Source organism: Strix aluco, chromosome 2 (assembly GCF_031877795.1).
Source record: "Strix aluco isolate bStrAlu1 chromosome 2, bStrAlu1.hap1, whole genome shotgun sequence".
Classification (NCBI taxonomy): Eukaryota; Metazoa; Chordata; class Aves; order Strigiformes; family Strigidae; genus Strix; species Strix aluco.
In genome coordinates, this window is record NC_133932.1 from 45,856,901 (window position 1) to 45,877,640 (window position 20,740).

General features: G+C 34.4%; 1 protein-coding gene across 10 annotated transcripts in view; it reads left to right on the forward strand.

Moving 5' to 3' along the window:
- Window positions 1-20,740, forward strand: part of DMD (dystrophin) — a 1,148,563-nt gene that overhangs the window by 727,509 nt on the left and 400,314 nt on the right. For all 10 annotated transcript variants that reach the window (XM_074814589.1, XM_074814586.1, XM_074814591.1 and 7 more), the window contains one exon: window positions 17,364-17,528. In XM_074814589.1, coding sequence (XP_074670690.1) covers window positions 17,364-17,528 — 165 coding nt within the window. The remainder of the gene's footprint in view (window positions 1-17,363; window positions 17,529-20,740) is intronic.

Below are 20,740 nucleotides of genomic sequence, written 5' to 3' on the forward strand. Positions count from 1 at the left end.
TCTAACTAGAAAATAATGTGGATTTGTAGATTATAAACAAGGATGTACTGAAATATTCCTACTGGTAATAGGATAATATATGATATATGTATGATATATCCATATTTCTATACTTTCTAGTGAATCTTTTTTGTCACTAGTTATTAACTATGTAATGGGGAGGGTTCTTTAAATGATAACCTTACTAAATAACAGAACTGTGAAACTTCCATCAGTAACTCACGAGGACAGACCTTAATGGGGTTACACTCAGTCTTCCCATTTGGTATTTCTGTCTTATTTTCTGCTCCTTATGGTTGGACATCCTGCAAAGACAACTAAAGACTCCTGCTGCCAAGGTACACTTGAAGAGATCCTTCCTGTTCCAGTCTACTGGGGAACAGAAACTTATTCTCAACAATTGCCCTCCTTAGTAATGTTTCTGTCTGGAAGTACATAAGTTTTATTTGCCGCTGAATCTTCAAATTTCTGAGAGGACAATGAAAAGATCTTTGAGTTCCAAGTCAGTAAGGTTGTCCACATCATGGTAGAAGAGCTTCTGCTCCTAAGCACAGGATGATGTAAAATTATAAAAGTCTACCTCTTCTGTGCCTGGGAATCTATAAGGTTTTGATCTGTCCCTTTTCTAGCTTGTTATTCAAACAGGAAAAACACTCAAGTCCTTACGCCAATAAATAAGTTGAATATCTACTGGGAGTGAACAGGGGAGAATTAAGGAAGACATCCTGAAGGAGAATAAATATTTTTCTTTTACTTGTTGATCTGTAGAAATGCTTCTTTTTCCTGAAGCTGAAGAAGTAGGAAATACCTGTATATTCAAAAGCATGATTTATTTCATATGTGGTGTGGAACATTAGATAGATGTAGTGGGTTGACCCTGTCTGGATGCCAGGTATCCACCAAAGCAGCTCCATCACTACCCTTCTCATCTGAATAGGGGAGATGAAAATATAATGAAAAGCTCGTGGGTCGAGATAAGGACAAGGAGATCACTCACCAATTACAGTCACAGGCGAAACAGACTTGACTTGGGGAAAATTAATTTAATTTATTAACAATCAAATCAGAGTAGGATAATGAGAAATAAGACGAATTCTTAAAACTCCTTCCCCCAATCCCACCCTCTTCCCGAGCTCAATTTCACTCCTGATTTCTCTTCCTCCTCCCCTCCAGAAGTGCATGGGGACAGGCAATAGGGGTTGTGGTCAATTCATCACCCATAGTCTGCTGCTCCTTCTCCTCAGGGAGAAGACTCCTCACACTATTCCCCTGCTCCAACCTAGTGTACCTCCCATGGGAGACAGTCCTTCATGAACTTCTTCAATGTGGTTCCTTCCCACAGGCTGCCATTCTTCACGAACTGCTCCAGCGTGGGTCCCCCATGGGGTCACAGGTTCTGCTAGAAAACCTGCTCCTGTGTGGGCTCCTCTCTCCACAGAGTCACAGGTCCTGCCAGGATTCTGCTCCAGCACAGGCTTCCCACGGGGTCACAGCCTCCTTCAGGCACACACCTGCTCTGGTGTGGGATCCTCCCCAGGCTGCAGGTGGAGATCTGCTCCACCGTTACCCTCCATGGGTGCAGGGGCACAGCCCGCCCCGCCATGGGCTGCACCACGGGCTGCAGGGGAATCTCTGCTCTCGTGCCTGGAGCACCTCCTCCCCCTCCTTCTTCAATGACCTTGGTGTCTGCAGAGTTGTTGCTCTCACATATTCTCACTCCTCTCTCTGGCTGCAATTGCTGCTGCGCAGGTTGTTTTTCCCTTCTTCTTAAATATGTTATCACAGAGGCACTACCACCATCACAGATCAGCTCGGCCTTGGCCAGCAGTGGGTCTGTCTTGGAGCCAGCTGCCATTGGCTCTGTTGGACACAGGGGAAGCTTCTAGCAGCTTCTCACAGAAGCCACCCCTGAAGCCCCCCTCCCCTAACAAAACCTTGTCATGCAAACCTAGTACAATGGAAAATCTGGTTTGTTATTTACTTGATCAACTAAAATCTGGATTCTATTATGTTGGAACTAAGTTGGTTAGCTGCTCTTTTCCAGGAATAAAATTGGTGGAGGGAAGTAATATGACATGTGGTTTAATATAGCTACTTCCTATAAATTGTATCATATGATTCATAATTTGGTTTCCATTTTAAAATTTTCATCTTTGTTGTTGAAGACAACGATAAGTCTAAACAATCTTTTATATAAGCAGTCTTGTAGCCTAAACATAATATATGTTATACACATATATACATATATCTTTTAAATACAACCAGAAATCTTCAACTGGATTGCATTTTGTGTCATTTAAGACAATTGTCGTGTACTGTTGTTTTCAAAAGAAACATATAGAGCAAGGATGACAAAATCTTGCATTCAATTAGTAAGAAATATAAGTACATTCACTTATCGCACACTTTTTGCAGGCTGTGAAAAGAGAAACTGGCTTTGCATTTCAACTAAGAACTCCATAGATAGTAGAAGTGGCTTTTTATTTGGGTTTGTTGGTTGTTTTTTTTTTTTTTCCAAGACCTTAAGATTTGGTCTTATGATCTCAGGGAATATTGATAATATTGTTTTTTTTTTTTTTTCTTTTCCTCTTGTCTTAAAATAAAGTTGTCTTACAGATTGTGAAAATAAGGTAAACAAGAAGTATGGACTAAAGTATTTGTAGCCTAATATGAATGTCTGAGTTATTTTCCCCTTCCAAGCAAGTAAAATAACCCCTTTGGTTTTTTTCTTAATTTTTTAGGCTACACATACTGAAGGTTTTCTGACTATATTGATTTAAAGCTATTGAGATACTTAGATATTTTGAAAACAACGGATTGCACGTGTTAAAAGATAGGGCACATCGGGAATTGGGCCCTACAGCCTACTCAGGGATCAGAAGCAATTTTTAGTTATTTTAGCAGCTTCAGACATTATGTTTTGTTCCACTTTACATGCCGTACTGTAAGTCATCCTAACGATTTTCATCAGAAAGAACTGGAGACTATTGTAAAACATAAGGAGACCTTTTTTTTCTATTTTTTTGTTAGCTGATGTAATTTGAAAGGTGGATTAAAATAGCTCCATGAGTGTCTACAATCAAGGCTAAGTATAGGTTTTCACAGTAGATGGAAGAAAATGAATTGGTTTAACTTACACTTGAAATATTTGGTTATTTCCTGTTATAAAATAAGAGATGGTAACAAATCAGGCTTAGACTAACAGATCACTTCTAGTCTGATTTAAGATTGATTTGGATGTAACATTTTTAAAATCTGGAATATTAGTGCTAAGAGACTTTAAAGTCTTGTGCTGTGTTCAAAACCAACTTGAGTATCTACACAGACCTGTGTTGGTTTTGGTTTTGACCCCCAACCAAAATAAAAATGAGATTCAAATGAGGTCGGTATTGCTATGGTATACTCACTGATCATTTTTTTTAACTGTTGCTTTACAAGATCTACATTTTACAACCTTAAAAAATATTTAGAGATTTGATATAATTATTGCTTTCCAGTTTAAAGTCTGTTTTTTTAAAAAATGCCTATTCTTTGGGATTTATAAGACCAAAATTAAAATCAGATTAATGCAGTTCTTAGGAGCAGAAGGAATTAAAAAATATGTAATTTATGCTGTATCTGGAATATCACCAAGTGAAAACTATACCCGATCAGTTGGATTTAATCTTAAAGAATAATTTTACATAGCATATCTATTTCTTTATGATGGTGGACGAAAATGTTTCAACTCCTTTAGCTCGCTTTTGTCATTTAAGGTATTTAGTGAAAGAAACACGGTTGCTGTATCTACTGAAACTTTGAAGCAAAGGTAATTTACAAAATAATTTTTCTGAAATAGAAGAGAAGGGCATCACATTGAAAGGAACCCTAAATAGAACTCAACCTCACCTACTTTCCTTTCTGGGACTTAGTACATGGTCCAGTTCATAGTTGATAAAATAAGCAAACAAAACCATCAAAAAAACCCAAACAGCAAACAGTGGATGAGAAAGAATATTCACTTTTATTAAAAGTAAATACTTTGATGTATTCCGAATGAATCAAATAACAGTGAAAATTTTTCTGTATATAAGCATCAGTCATAACAGAACCCAATTTTTGTTCCAGACAACTAGGGTACCTAGATATGAATACTCTGGGGAGCCTTATTATTATATAAAATTTTAATGTAAAAGCCAGATTAAATAAAGAGCCAGGTAGTGAAAACTGCCAAGCAGAAAATCCCTTAAAATATAATCATAATTTTCTTTGCTATCGATCAAGTGATATAGATAACAGTAGCAATCTTACAATGTTACGGGTTCTTTCATGTGTAAATTATGTTGATAGCCAGTCGTACTTTATTTTAGATTGGAGCAGGTTAGGAAGAGCATGTTTGATCTCAGTTGTAAAATGCAGGTGAATGACTGTAAGAATCTGTTTCTAGAGCAGTTCTGTGTGGATTTCTGGAGTCTTCTATACAAGGCAGTTTGCAGGATATCGAGGTCAAAGAGATGAGCTATATTCATACTATATCCAAATGATATAAAATTTAAAGAAGGGAGTACCCTCTTTATTTCATTTTGCATGAGAACATACCAGTGGATTATCTAGGACAAACAGAAGTTCCATACACCCTCTGACCATGTCCATTTGGCCGTGTGATAACGCCTAAAGTCAGATGCCTAGAGAAGATCACATTAATGAAGGTATTAAGCTAAAAATATACATGATCTCAAATGGTATCTGGACAAGTTAATAGAAGAAGAATCTAGAAATAACTATTAAATATAAAAATTGTGCCATCCATCTTTTAAGTACATGTAAACTTCTAGCACACAGCATCCTGCATCAAGGAATTAAGTGGGGAAATTGTGTTGTGTTGAAGTACAGTTTCAAGCACAGAAGACTGAAGGATCATTCACTTAATAAAGACATAAGAAATTCCAATGTTTTAGTAAAAGCTAAAGTGTTGTTCTGCAATATAAAGCTGTAGAGAGGAAATGCAGAGAGTTTTCAAGTCCTTCAAAGGAGAGAATTTTAATAAAGACACAAGTTAAAGCTTTATTTCTAAGGTAAAGGAAAAAAACCCCACAATCTGGCTGAATAAAGCTATATTATTTTATTTTAACCAGAGAGAAGATGCTGTTCATCCCTATTGTGTAGGTAATGTAGCCTGCTAGACCAGTTCATTTGGCCTGTGTTCAAACCAGTGAGTCTCATGGACAATAAAGTGAATTGGGAAGGCTCATTATTGTTTAGTTTCACTTTCTTCTTTGAATAGCATAAACAAAGTGCTCATTAAGGAAATAATTTTGTTTATTCCATCTGTAAAAATGGATGCAGATTGATTTGACTTCAATTATACTTGGTATGTATCCTTCTTTAATTGCATACTATAGCTTTTTTGTGTTTCTCCTATGGAGAGTGGTGTGTTTGTGTTGCAGCATACAAAAGTGTCCTGGTTCCCTCATTTCAGGAGCCTGACAAGAGCACATTACAGCTTCAGTCTGGCCCCAAACCTAGGCTTCCTTCCCATGAAAATGAAGGGGACAGCTTGTGCATGCTTAGGTCTCATAGAAGTGTGAGGCCAGGATGTCATCAGGGCATGCACTCATCTCTGAGCAATTGGAACCACCTCTGCATCTAGCAGGTTAGATGTAGTCTGAAACATTTTCTGGAGAAGCCTTTTTCCCTGAAACCCAAAAAGCCATCCTTTCAACTTTGGCAGCCAAGCTTGCATGATACGAACATAACCAGTCCCCTTCTCTGCTTCCCCTCAGGCACGTGGTTCGCACAGATTATTGCACTGGTCTATTTTTAACATGCAAAGTCCAATATACATTTTCCTCATTTAAGAGCACAAAAGTAAAAATTAAACAAAAAGTTATGTGCCCCCCAGTAAAGGACTATGAATAAATAGATGCAGTAACACAGCATCAGAAAAATGAAGATTTTAGTGCTGTAAATCCCTGATAGATGGTACATTTGGGTATGATGAGAGAGACCATTTTGATCTTGTCAATTCATGTGGACTGGAAATGCCAGGGAAGTTGCTTAATTTTCCAGCTGCTCTGTTTTCCTATGCACAACTCCCCATCCCATAGGAATATTGTAAAATTAAATTACTTGGTGATATTAAAATGTTCTAAAGGTTTAAAGCATTGTAAAAGTGGTTAGTAATGCTGTTTTACATGTTAATAAATATTCTCCTACTACAGTATATTGTTTACTCTCATTGGAAAGGATTAATCATTCTGAAGTCCCTTCAAAGAAGAAGTTATGTTTTTGCAGCAATCAGACAATAATTACACAATATCGAGGACTCTTGTGGCATACTACTGAATATTTGTTCTTCTCCTTTTAGACAAGTTTTGGGGTATATTTAGAATAGATAGCATTCTTTTTTCTTTATACATTAGATTCGAACTTTATTTATAAACCTTAGTTTTGTTTTTCCAGGTGTGTTTTAGGCTTGACAATAAATGACAGCAAACATAATCATTTAAATGGAAGTTAAACATAGATAAGTTGGAAATTCATCATGATACTATTTGTGGATTTCAGGCCACGTTACTTATCAACATGGAAAAACTTACAGGCAGGGAACTGCTTACAAGGAAATTGTGCAGATTTCCTAATGAGTTTCTTGCAGCATTTATCAAAAGAATATGTCTTGGTCGCCTGTTGACTGTCTTTCCTCCTGCTTCTTTGGTTCCTCATAATCACCACTACAGCAACCTCTGTGATCCCAGTCATTCCTTTCTTACCCTGTTAGTTCTTACTTTCCAAGAGGTAAGAGCACAATTTGTATGAATGCTCTGTCTTTGTAATCTTCCCCACTTCCCATAAAAAGGGGCAACAGATTCTGGAAGAATTTTGAAAAAAAAGGAGGAACACAAGAGACTTGCAACATTTGACAAGACTAAATTTGTATTTGGGGGGATGAAGTGGAAAGGAATTGTTCTCTTATCTTTTGAAGTTTCCACAACGTGTGTTACTAAGAAGATCTTTCTGAATAATGCTCTATGTACTACAGCATTTATCAAGTTAAATCCCAATGTACTTAAATAGCAGCTGTCCATCTAAAAGAGTAGAGATGAACACATGGTTTCTTTTTTTAAAAAGTAAACCCACAAAGCACTTATGAATATCAGTTGGGAAGTTTGTGGTGTTGTGATATTTCTAATTAGGGGTAGTAAAAACTAACCATCTTGTGCAAATCTTATGCTTCTAGATAAGAAAATTTGTAACAGTCCTATTTACCATATTCTTTTTTTTCTCTGATACAAATTCTGAGTAGATATCTATTTCTGATTTTATAACAACACCTCACTACAAATGTCTGAATTGTCTTGGGTAATCAACATTAAAGAGATTTCTACTTTTGAAAAATAATTTGATTATTTCGTAGAAGAGTCTTCTGAATGTTATTACTGTAAATATGAAATTTAAACATCCATTTCTAAATTTGTCTTTCAAATCAGAAATTCTAATACATTTTACCCATTTTATCAAAAGGCAAAAAGCTGGCTTAGCTTCCTCAGAAGAGATAACAACTGCTATAGAGTTATGAATAAATATCATTTTAGTAGTCATGAGAATTCCTGATGCATTATTATTATTAATATTATTATTTTAAGACTATTAAAAGTTAAAGGACTTAATGAACAGTTTTATTTCTATCCATACATTGACATTAGTCACTGGCATGTAGAAAGAGTGAGATAAATGTGTGTGTTTTCCCACCTTATAAAGTTCTTTCTTTTCTCTGTTTTGTAGCAACGAAGTCACACAACATTTAAGTTGGAAGTTGGATGTGATATTGGTAAATTCATTTTCCACTGTGATATCACATGAATTGGAATTTCTTTTCAGGCAATTACATGTTGGGGTTTATCCCTGAAAGGTTGAACATGCTATTGCTCTTAGTCTTGCTCTTCCAATACAACACTTCCTAAACAAAAACTATCAAGTATGTCAAACAATTAAGGTGACTGGCTTTTTCAAAGGTTTTGGTTAAAGGGAACATATTAAATATTCTGGTTAAAATAAGCTTATGACTACTGGACCTGGAAACCTGACTAGGATGCTAGATATCTCTTTTTCTCTCCCAGGTAGTTAGTTTAACTGTTGTTATAACATTCATCACTGTTGTAGTGTCTAACTCAATCTTTCTTCATTAATTACCACCTCAGAACACCAGAAAATTTTATGGTGGTTGTTTCTGTAAGTATATATGAATGGGATCTGTAATGGAGTCTCAAACTTTTTTTCACTTCTGACCTCAGTGGAGATTGAGGTCAGGTCACTTAGGTCACTGCTGATTTATCTCACTCCTTAAAACCCATCACTATGATGATAGATGCCATCACTCTTTGACAATATGTCCTGTTGAGCCAGAAGACTGTTGAAGCTGAGCAGATCTTCTCAGCTACTTCCCTCAGGACCCCTTAGCATTTACTCTAGCACATAATCTTTTCATGGCATTCTCTTTGAATTAGTATGTCTATTCATAATCTAGGTGGCAAGACTCTTCTATGGCTACTCCCAACTAATATCTGCAGTAAAGGTAGTTAATTTATAGCCAATTCAAAGGCATTTTGTACCTGCTTAAAAAGTGAGGATGAAATAGATTGAATTGGTGACATCACACACCATTTAATAATAATCCACAAGATACATAGGAAGAAAGCATTTCTATTTATTTTTATATTAATCATAAAGACTTCAGATGTGTGTTCATAAGGCCACATTGTTGCTCTGTTCACTACACATCAAACTTTAAGGAAAGAATTAAAAATATTTATGAAATACAGTCATGCAGGGGTAGAAAGTCTGCCCATGAGACCATAAAATCATGGTTAATTATATAAATATATGTATGTATATATACAATATATATCATACTATTTTACTGACTATCTTAAAATTCCTTTTTATTGCCATTTGCCATATGAATCTGGAATATATTCATCATATATTTAAGAAGTTATGCCAAGTACTTTGAATAAAAAAAGTACTAATTGTCAAGACATTTGTGCTGACAGCTATATTGAGGTAATACTGATCTAACTGAATTACCAGATTCAAATACGGCACTTTAGGGAAATCCTTACACATTTTTCTACACTGCAACTATGTATCTGAGAGAGATTTCACATACAGTGAACAGTGGTTCACATAACGCCACACACCAATGAATGACAATGGTTTATGCTTTTTTAACCTTCAGTTCCAAGACAGACATTGCCTTTATGTCTCAGGTGTTTCGTGCATTTCTATTAAGAAAGACTGTAGAAACCTAAAAATCAATGGTTTATTATTTGCTGTTTACAAGATAAAGTTTATACGTTAATTATGTAGGCCTGTCTCTTTTGCAACATGTCCATATATATTTTAAATTTCCACAAATAGAATAGTCTGAAATAACCTTAAACCTCCCCTTCCCTTTTCCCTTGCTTTTGTCCTGCCTGTTTTAAAAACACCTTTTGAAATATTCATCATCATCATTACCGAGAGAATGGCCTGTTGTTACGATACTGAACTTAATTGTGCATTGAGCACTGTTAACTAAGTTAACTCCTACACTCTCAACTTTTCTGTTAGCTGCATATTTCCTACAAATGAAAATTTATCACCTCCCTCAAAGTGCTAAACCAGGTAATTCTTGAACAACAACCAAAAAGAAAAGCAAGATCATTGTTGTTTTCTGTCAGACATGTCAGCTCAGTACTTGGCAGGCAAGATCACTCACTAGAATTGGAATACCAACTTTTTTTTTTTGTATAATTTTTAAGAGAATAAATTCTTTGTTGCTAGGCAATGCTATAAATGTTCAGCTGTAGGTAAAGTTCCAAACCTTTGTAATTTATCTACACTGTACAAAGATAATATAAAAACATCCCTGTTTATTTACTGTGGAAATAATACAGTTTGTCTATACATTGGTTACTTAACATACTGCTCTATGTAGATTATAGTCAGAAATTGCTGTTCATTACTGATTTTATTGCTGTGTTAAAAACTTAGATCCAATTATATCCATTTCCTCTACCAAGCGAAATGTTAAGGGTTTGTTTTCTTTTTTTTCATTCCTATAGGGAACTCCATGAGCAAAACCAATAACGCTTCTAAATTTATAGCTTGCATTTTAAGGTACTACTTGTTGTATAAATATTTATCATTTGTTTCATTGCAATGCCTCTTGGCTTCGTTTTGCTTGTCAAGCATTCTGGCAGATGACAGTTTTTAGAAGTTCTATAGCAGTTTTGTGAATGCTTCTGGGAAACTTCTCTCAGATGTAGGCAACAGCATGGAAGAAAGTATCGATATGTTTAGTTTAGCTACTGACTGTTTGCCACTGTGAGCTGATTACGCATGGAAGTTGAGCTTTCTTTATTGGGCATGGTTTTGAAAGTAAAGCAGTTGGATAATGTGTTATCTTAGGAAAAGGAAAAGGAGGGCTGCAGAAAAAGATGGTGAGACAAAGCAACAGGCAGGAGAATCTCTGTCACATGGAAAGACCAAAAGTGAAGATAAGACTACTATGGTTTGCCAAACCATCAGAATATATTGTTCTTAACTATGTCAGACAGGGTTTAGCATACCCTGTAAAGTCACATTGTGTTTTCCTGGGACACTGCAACAGCCTATCCAGCTCTGTGCTGAGTAGCACTGTGGTCTGCCATTTTTTCTTCTCCTCCCAACATATCTGTCAGGCTCTGCTTTCCATGGGAAAAAAGCTTTGACTGACATTTCAGGCAGGCTACCAGTACTGTGGGGTGCATGCTGGAGTTTGCTTGCCTCATGGACTGTGTGTAACCTGAAGGATAGATAAGGTATTATCTGCTGTAAACCAGGGAAAGAACAATTAGGGCATTGTACTTTCATTTAGAAATCATTTTCCTGACAGAATATTCTTCATTAAGAGTCACTGAAGGAAACACTGTAAACCCTTTGTGGCTGCTTTTGGATTTCTGGAACTGGGTAAGAACCAAAGATAAAGAAAAGAAAATCATGGACTAGATTATTTAGCAGAGATTTAAGGTGGAGAGTCTTGTGATCAAAAAGTGTCCTTGACAAAGGAGAATTGTAGAGATGGTAGAGAGCAGAATGAATGACAATGAGTTATAAATATTAAATATAAAAAGTATACAGATATTCAGAAGACTGTGATATATACAATCATATTACCATACAAGAAAAACAAAACAAATCATTGGGGTGGGGGATATGTTTATTTGCTTTTTAAAAAGCTTAGACAGCCAGATGAAGCAGAAAATTGTTTGGTGCATTGGATTTGTGGACTGCTTTAGTCTTCTGCATCAATGAAAATAAAAAGTTTTTTTTAATAAAAATGAAATGAGAATATTACAAATACACTGTTAAGAAGTTAAAAAAATTAAAAAAAAGCCAAAAAACTCATGCCAAGGTCAGGTCCTGAGAGGCTCATAAGGAAACATGAAACACTAGCTACCTAGCAAATAAAAATATTTTATACATATTTTTAGTAGCATGCTTTCATCTTCCTCTAATAATACAGTCTTTACTCCAACTTTGTCAGAGATGCTATGGCTTATAAATATTCATTGTTTTAAAGAAATTATGTAGATTTTGTTTTAAAGTCAATATTGAGTTTGTTAATGAAAATGGCTCAGTTAATTAACTAAATGGCATCCTAAACTGAACTTATATGAAACTCTTTCTTACACTGATTGTTTTTCATGAAGAAATGATGCATAAAAATTAACTTGTCCCCCTTCTGGTTTAAATCATTCTTTTGTACATGCTCTAGGGATGGTGATTTTAAGCAGATAAAACTTTCTGAACAGTGGCTTTAAGAATTGCTATTGTATGCAATCATCTTACTAGTGTGATGGAAGTGTCAGTTGTGATTTATCAGTAAGTCTGGATTGAAGCTTGTATTTAATAGTTGTTATGACGTTAGTTATTTCTTTATTATCTAAATCCTGGCTTGGACAACATAAAAACCTGGTTTTAGTCCAGTATGCTGTTGGCTGACTGCAGTGTAGTCATCTGTCTCCTTTTTTCCTAATATTTGTATTTTTTCAGAAATGGTATAGTAAAGCTGAAGCTGCTGCTTGTTTTACATTTAGTAAGGAAAGTAATTCATACAGAAATCTATATATTCTTCATTTTTCTGTATGCAAACAATTGTGGTTTGTTTTTTTTTTTTTCAAACGTGACACTACCAGTTGTCCTATATTGGAAGCCTAGTTTCATAAAGGGCTTTTTATATCTGAGGGACCCTCCCAAGCCAGGAGTACAAGAAAAACATTGTTAACAGTCTCACAGATACCCCACAACATACTGCTGCTCATATTCATTGTAATTTATTATAATTTATTGTATAATACATATCAAGAATGCCACACTTTAATCCACTGTCAGATTCATCAAAATAAGATCCTTTTATAAATTCTGGTCTGTTATTGAGAGGTTGGTGAGACAGCTAGCAAGAGAAAGGGGTACCTTATCTAATATTTGGAAAAAAACCCAAATTTCCACTGTTGTTAAAATGTTGGAATTTGGGATTTCTCTTCACTCACCATTAGGAAAATTCTCCATATTCTTTTTTGACAAATGACATGTTGGAGAGATGAATCTCCTCATGTATATTCCCAAGCAGCTGAGAAATAACTGCATTATCTTTTCTTCGGTCATTTCAGGTAAATAGGAAATGACCTTGACATTGACTTGTGAGAGAGAAGGGAAATATTCAAAATCAGTCATTGGTCTCTTGAAATATAATGTATGCAAGTCACTTCAGTGGCTTTCCTTACTTTTATCAGGTGGCAGCTGCTGATAATGACAGTGATGACTTACTAGTAATATAATTTATCAACTTCATTCATTTGCAATAACATTTCTGACCTCTGCAAAACTGTTCCCCATTGTTCGTTCTTTCTTACTGTCTCTACTCAATTAGTTTCAACTTTTTCATTTTGAGCATTGCTCCTGAGTTACAGGATTGAACTGTAACTCCACAACTATTATTTTAATTGATACTGCTTTAATTGAATCTGCTTTCTGGATATTCATAAGGAATTAAATAGAACAGGGACACAGAATTTAATTTTACAACAGGTGACATACTTTATACAACTTCCTCCCTTTGTACTTCTTATTATCATAAGAATTGGTATTCCTTTCCATCTGCTCAGTTCTAATTCATCTCATAGTACATGTACACAACTATGTGTATAGACTGAAGAATAACTATCTAAAGCTAAAGTAGGAAAGCAGTAAAAAACTGGAGCATATAAAATGATCAAGGTGGTGTATATTGCCAAGCTGAGCTTTTGCGGCAAAGTAATCAAATTGGAGTGGGGATGGAAAGAACATAATAGTGTATCATTTAGGCTTCTTGTGAAGGAAGATCATCCAAGACATGAGGTTCAGGTGCAACAGAAACAAGCAATGTAAGAAATTTTAGAATTCATAAGAAGAAGAAATTAAAATATTTAGATAAAGATCTAGACTTATTGAAAATATGCAATTATTCAAATTTCAGAGTATTCACGTGTTTTGAGAGATGTTATCATTTCTATGTTGGCAATTTATTTGTGGGATTATTACTATTTTAATTAAAAGAGCAAAAATTTGAATACATAAAATTATATAAATGGGAAATAGTCTGATAGTTTAAGATTAGAATAAAATTAAATGTTGTGAAGACCGATGTCAATTGGTAAAATTAGGCTCCTCTACTGTTTCCCAATTTAGAGCTTAAATCTTTTATATTGTACTGTTACTAAGCTTCCAATTAATCTAACTTAATTAACACTTGAACTAAAGTACAAAATTTTAGGTGCATCACATGCTTTGAGATTAATGTTTTGACACATATCATTGAAATTATATAGTCCTTTGATGTTGAAATCAGAATTTTTTCTTTGAAGGAATAATCCATACTTTTGTTGTCCTTTGCACCTGCAAATTTACTTTTTTCCTTTGGTTGTAAACCGAGCTATGTTTTAATGCTGATCTGCTGCCAAATAAGGCAAAGTTGAAAATATTTAATTTGCATGCAAAGGGCTAAGCTGGAATTTTAGAAAGATGTTCCAACTGAAGTTGTCCTTTGTTAATTTTTTTTTCTTTTGGACCCTGTCTTCATTGGCACCCTATAACAGTCCTTATTCAGGCTTGTGTTCAGCCTTAGGCAGATCTGGGGGAAAGCATCTCACACGTTTGCCCTGCTTTTTTACTTTTCTGCAGGTGTTGCCTTATGGCCACTGTTTCTGTTGGTCTTCCCCATTAGAAAAGGACTTCAGCCCTCCTGTGATAAAACCTAACAGTCTTTCTTAAATAGGATGGAAAGAGATAAGATACCAAAGGGAATGAAAGTGCGTAGACACTGAATGATTACCCTGAGTCAACAAATGAATGAAGGGAGGGGAAGGGAGGGGCCCAAAAGCAAAAATGTAGAAGAGAACTGGAGTGAGACACTAGCCATTGCTCACTTAGCCCTGGATACATCCAAGAACTTTCAGAGAGAGCCCAGAGACAGCAGGGCAGTGGGATGGCTGTAGGTCTCACCAGCATCAGAATCCCACCTCAGGGGTTGAACTCCTAGAGCTGTGAATAACAAGCTTGAAAGACTGTGAGTAAAAAAGTAGGGAAGATTCTGGAGGGCCCCATCTCCTTGTGTACTCCTCTGCCACAGAAAGGGCATAAATCTGGACACCATGGAGTCATCATGTCCATGACTCCATGGAGGTTTTCCCAAATTATGCTTCTGGTGAGCTGCAGAATTAGCTCAGGAAAAAAGCTGTCCCCCAAGAGGCAGTCTGCAGCAGTATCTTGTCTTGACAGGCAGACTTCTGATTACCTTAACTCATCAAGCTCTAATTTGATTAGCCAGCTTGACAGTTTGATGCCAGAGCTTTAAAAAAAAAAAAAAAAAAAAAAAAAAGCAAACAAACAAAATCATTGAGATCCAGTTTCTAAGAATATAAGATTCCCACACAGTGGCATGTAACGTGTTACCTGCATCTTACAAAGTATTGCCTTGTTAAATGCTTATCCATGCTTATCTGTAGCACTAACCTGAGTATGAGGAAAGTCCTTTATTTATTTACTGTTCTTTTTATCTCCGTGGTAAAAGTAGATGGCATTAAATTTCTGTATATAATGAACTGATTCATATAGACCTAGATTTTTTTTTATTTTGCTATTAAAAATATTATAATCCTATGTTTGTTCTATAATTTTAGAGCAGGACCTAACTTGTAAGAAGAGGCTGCATTTACTTCTATCACAATTTACCTTGTGCTATATGTTTCTTAAGTGATTATTTTTGAAAAGAGTAGGTTGAAGTACTGTCTGTGACCAAACCTAATCTTTCATTTTATGCTTTTCTGGATTGAATATACCTTAGTGTATAATTGCTTACTTTCCCTCCGCCTCCCCCCATGAAAACTACAAATTTTCCTTTCATTATCTTGTGATAGACCCAATATGTTTGATAAGTGTTGATTGGAAGCAGATTAATTTAAATTTCAGATCTTTGGAAGTCAGCTTGGATTTTTATCTGCCTGTGACTACCTGTTTACTTTCAGTAGTATTTCTGTGGAACTTGTTTACATTAATATTAAAGCTACTAAACATTGGAGATTAACATTCAAAATTTGTAAGAAAGATGAAACTAATCTTCTGTGAAATTAGGCCAAGGTCTGCATAAATATTGAATTAATACATATGGGAAATGAATGCATTTTTGATTGTTTTCTTTCATATCTGGGCCCATTCTGGAGTTTTTATTATATTTAACAAGATTAGGAAGATAGAAAAAATTATTTGACTCATGGGTCAGTTTTTATTAAATAGGATATTATGGTGTGGCTATAGTGAACAATGGAGATAATTTAATATATGGCAAATCAACTTATGGAATTACAAATATCACTTAAATATGGTCTAAAAAATCATATGCAGAGTGTAAGTAGAGGGTTATTTTACTGCCACTAAATCTGTATTTTTAAACCAAATTTGTAAAGAAATGTACATGTCACGAGATAGTTGTGTTCTTTCTATTCTCTCAGCTCATAGTTTGCTTTTGTTTGGTTTGGGTTTTTTTGTTTGTTTGGTGTTTTAGTAACCTTCATTGCTTCTGTGCCTCTGATGAGTTTAGATTCATTGTCTTCTGTAAAATTCCATCATTAGAGATCAGAGGTTAGTACACAGCAGTACTTCTGTAGCTGGGCAGTACGACAGCAATGCTTCCATTAATGCTGTTTAACTTTACAGGGAATTTACATTTTATTGTGTGTATCAGAAACCTCATGTTTTGTTACTTCTAAGAGAGTCGCTTTGGTAAAAATGTGCTTAAAAACAATGAACATTGGAAAACCTCATTTTTCTTGAAACGGAAAACTAACCGTACTTCTTGGCTGGTTTTAACAATTAGCTGCCATTGTTTCTTATCTCTGCCCATGCCTTATATTTGCTGTTGTGATTTTTTTTTTTTTTTTTAAAAGTACAGATGGTTTCTCCCCTAGTATATGTTTTCAATTGCCCATTGTGTAGTTTAGTGACACCTCACCTCTCTAGCCATAAAAAATAATATGGGAAGGTGTCAGAAGGACAGCATGGAGCTTTGCGTTGGCTTATTTATTTCCAACCTATTCCTATATTTACTCTGAGTTCTTCAGTGTTGTTGGATTTGAACTATGTTATTCACTGATTCTTAATATCTAATATTGTTGGCACAGAATAATGTGCTTAGTTCAAAATCTGACTGCTTTGAACACAAATCAGAGAACCAAGTGCCCCGATCAGTATTAATGATATATTTCCTCATTATTTTTATTCACTGTTTGCATCTGCCCATGCATACTTGGACTCAACTGGCAACTCTGAACATCTTGTAAGAAAATACATGCTTATAAATATCTAGATTCAAGAGGTCAAGAAAAGTTAGATATCATTCAAGTGATCAATTTTATATTTTCATTTTTGTTTTTAATAATTGAAAATTGACCTTTAAAACAGTTTCAGACACTGAGATCATTTTTTTTTACCAAAAAAATGAGAAGCTTGATGCTGGAATTTGCATTTTTTTGTTTAGGTTTGGGTTTGTTACATGTTTTTTATGGGTGTCTGTTTTAGTTTTTGGTTTTTGATTTTTTGCAGTGTGTTTTTGTTGTTTGTTTTTTATTAGGAAAGAGTGCGTTTCAAATTACTTGCAAGATATTTACCATAATATTTTGATTGATGAGTCTACTCTTTCCTTCCTTTCTTCCTACCAGTGTATCAAATCTGTATTTTAACATTTTATTAAAGTCTATGTGTGCATAGTGTTAAATTGCTTTATATTACTTTTTTCCCACCAAAAAAATGGCTTCTGGTATTTTTTTCAGGTGTCCAAAGATCTTCCAGAGAGACGAAAAGAAATAGACGTTCTGCTAAAGGATTTCATTGAACTTGATCAACAATTAAATCAGGTGATACTGTGGGTAACACCTGTCAAGAACCAGCTGGAGCTTTATAACAAAGTGGGTCAGCCAGGAGCTTTTGATATTAAGGTAAATTTTTTTCCATTTTAAAAAGCATCAGTATATTTAGTGGTCAAAAAGTCAGTTGCAGCATTAGCTGTATAGTTTGTATTAATAATATAGCTTTGAGACAGAAGTCAGCAATAGTCCTCAGAAGTTCAAAGTTCTGCGAATTAAGGAAAACTTTAATTCTTTTCCATTAAGTGGTTTCTAGTGATAAGGCAGTTTAGAACCAATAGTTCCAAGGTGAAATATAAATATAATCTATTATTTTTACTGTAACATATACATGAAACAATAGCCCCAAAAGTCAATACATTAAATTTTAATACAAAGTGAACTAAAATTCAGAATATCAGTATTGGACCATTAAGCTACTTGATTCAATATGACTACATTAAAATCAGAACAGTTAGGGCCATAAGGAAAGGTATCTAACTGCACAGGTAACATTCCAGTAATCAATAAAGCTAATTGTCTAGTAATTATGAGCAAAATATTTGTAATCTGATCCTTTGTATGTATTTAGGTATATAAAAAAAATGCCTCTATGTTCTTTGGGTGAGGCAAAGAAATAAGGATTAAAAATACTGATTAGCATCAAATAGCCTTCTGGATGTATACTTAGACCTTTTGGCCTTGCATCTTGTCTAGGCATATATGAGCTTATCATGACATAAACTGTGGAAATATTTAAAATACAATAGCTTATTAAAATACATGAAATTTCTTTGGTTTATAGTAGCTGAGCATCTTGTTCACCTAGATAAAGTTAAACAGAATACACTGAGTTTTGTATTGATTTTGATGATGCAATTTTCAGTGAGAAAAGAAAAAACTGTAAATATTTTAAAATTTTCTTGCATTAAATGGAATAATACCTGCTTCTGAACATGTGTCATTCTGCTGAGCAAATTTATTAACTTCACTTTAACTTAGTTTCTTTTAAGGAACTGTTTTAATGCCAAAACACTTTATGTCATACAATCACATTATATAAAACAGTGAATCTCAAGTCCTGTTGCAGTCCTATAATTGGCAGAATGAGTTCAGCAATGACATTCATTCCCTTTTTAAAAGATAAAATTAGTATAGCTCTTTGCAAATGTCTGTATATATACTGAATGAGTGATGGAATTTTGCTTTCAAGAAAATTATCTATCCTTATTTCCTAACAAAAATTTTTAGTTGATATATCCATTTTTTTCTTATATTTTTCCATTCTTTTTCATTTATTTCTAGAACGATTCCACCATTAAAGTTTATATAAAATAAAAGCAGGACTAAATTGCTGCAAATTGTAAGAGTATTGCTTTTCATACTGCCAGTGAAAGAAATGTTCTGCTTGGCTCTTTCAGTCCTCTTAATGTGATGTGACAAGAATATTTCTGAAAAACTGTTGAAAGTATAGAAAAACTTTAAAAAAATTTGTAGTCCTGAAGTGGTGGGATGAAATCATGTATGTCTAGAGAGGTGGGGGAACAGTGAAGAGCTCCAAAGAAAGGCAGATAATCTTTCTCTCTATGAAAGACCCTACCATATTTCTTTCACGCATAAATTTAGATCACTTAGGTTTAAAGCTTGACCAGTTTTGATTGTAGATGAAACAGTTGTTTATACTATTGTAAGGGCTGTAACCATATGAAGCATGTTAGATTTTATCTGCATGTTATCTACCTGGATTGCCTTTAAAAAATGCAGATTTTTACATCTTAAAATATTTTCGACTCATGGTTTACCCAGACTGTAATTTTCTTCGAGGAGAGAACCTCTTCCATTAAGGACTCTGTATTAAATATCTCTGAAGGCGAATGGGATTCTTATAATTTTTTTAAGATTAAGAATAAACAAAGTAAGAGTTTTGAGATTGTTAATCATGACAAAACACACAGCAAAAATGAGTAGATATAATTCAGGAAAGCAGCTTATTTGTGACAATATTAAATTCTATACTCAACTTCAAATGTATATTTCAGATCCATGCTAACATGCTGTCCTACATTGGGTCAAGCATGTGCATACACATGCTTTGAAATCATTGTTGACAAGATTATGTTTATGTGTATTTTTAAATTACCATGCTGTATACCTAAAGATACCTTTAAAAAAGTAAGGACATCTCAGTGATTACCTATGGAAGGAATGTATTCAAAGTCTTTTGATCTGGTGTTCCCAAATACTGTATAAATATTCAGCATTTGTTCTACCACCATTTTAATTCCTTCACCAATATTCAGAGAACACTGAAGTATCTTCTAAAGGATTTAATAACTCCTTTTTTCAGAAACAAGCATGATTGGTGATTACCTAGTCAAAAGTAAACGTTATTGTTAATATTCTTAGAAAAGAGATGGGGTGAGACATTTTACAAAGAATTTTTTTGGATATTCTAAAAAGCTGGAAGATATGAAGATGAGCTTTAAAACTGGCAATCAAACTTGTGAATATAACACTTGAGTGAAAAAGACCAGGCTCATGTAAGTCCTCAGGAAAACCAGACTATTTTTGCTATAGGATTTGCCATAATGGCCATTAAGTTCTCTTCCATCTCTTTTGTTTTCTGTTATTTATTTGGGAAAATAGTTCCAAAACTAATGTGAGTGGCAAAGATTTGAATATAGATTTTAAGTACTATAAGGATATTCAATTCTAAAAGTTAAAAAATATTGAATGTTAGAAATTTTATGGCCTTAGAAGCAGGTGGAAATCAATGATGAAAAGAACAAGTGGAGTGGGGTAGGTAGGAAAGAGTATAGGAATATGTGTTTGTTTTAAATGAACGTATAGGGTGTCTTTAATGAGTTAGCAATCTTATATTAAAATAATATGCCTCTTTTAAAGCAACTTCTTATATTTGTACTTCCCTGCAGCAAATATCATTTACAGAAATGTGTGGTAGCTGAAATTAAAACATGATACACTAACCAAAATGCATCTAAAACAGTAGTTAGAATTATTCTGGCAGACTTTTCCAAAATACAGTGATTTATTTTATTCAAAACTGTAGTAACCTTTATTTTTGGCAGGCAGCTATAATCTGATAACTAACATCACAGTTTCCTCCAATAAATCAAGGAATATAATAAATGCATATCCTTATCAGATAATCTGATTTAACCTTTTAAGTAATATTGATCTATATAATACATGCATAATAAATACATAAGGGAGAATATCTGTGAAATTCACTTGCACAGTTCATACTGATAGCTTGCAATTTCTGTGAATTAATACTAATTTAA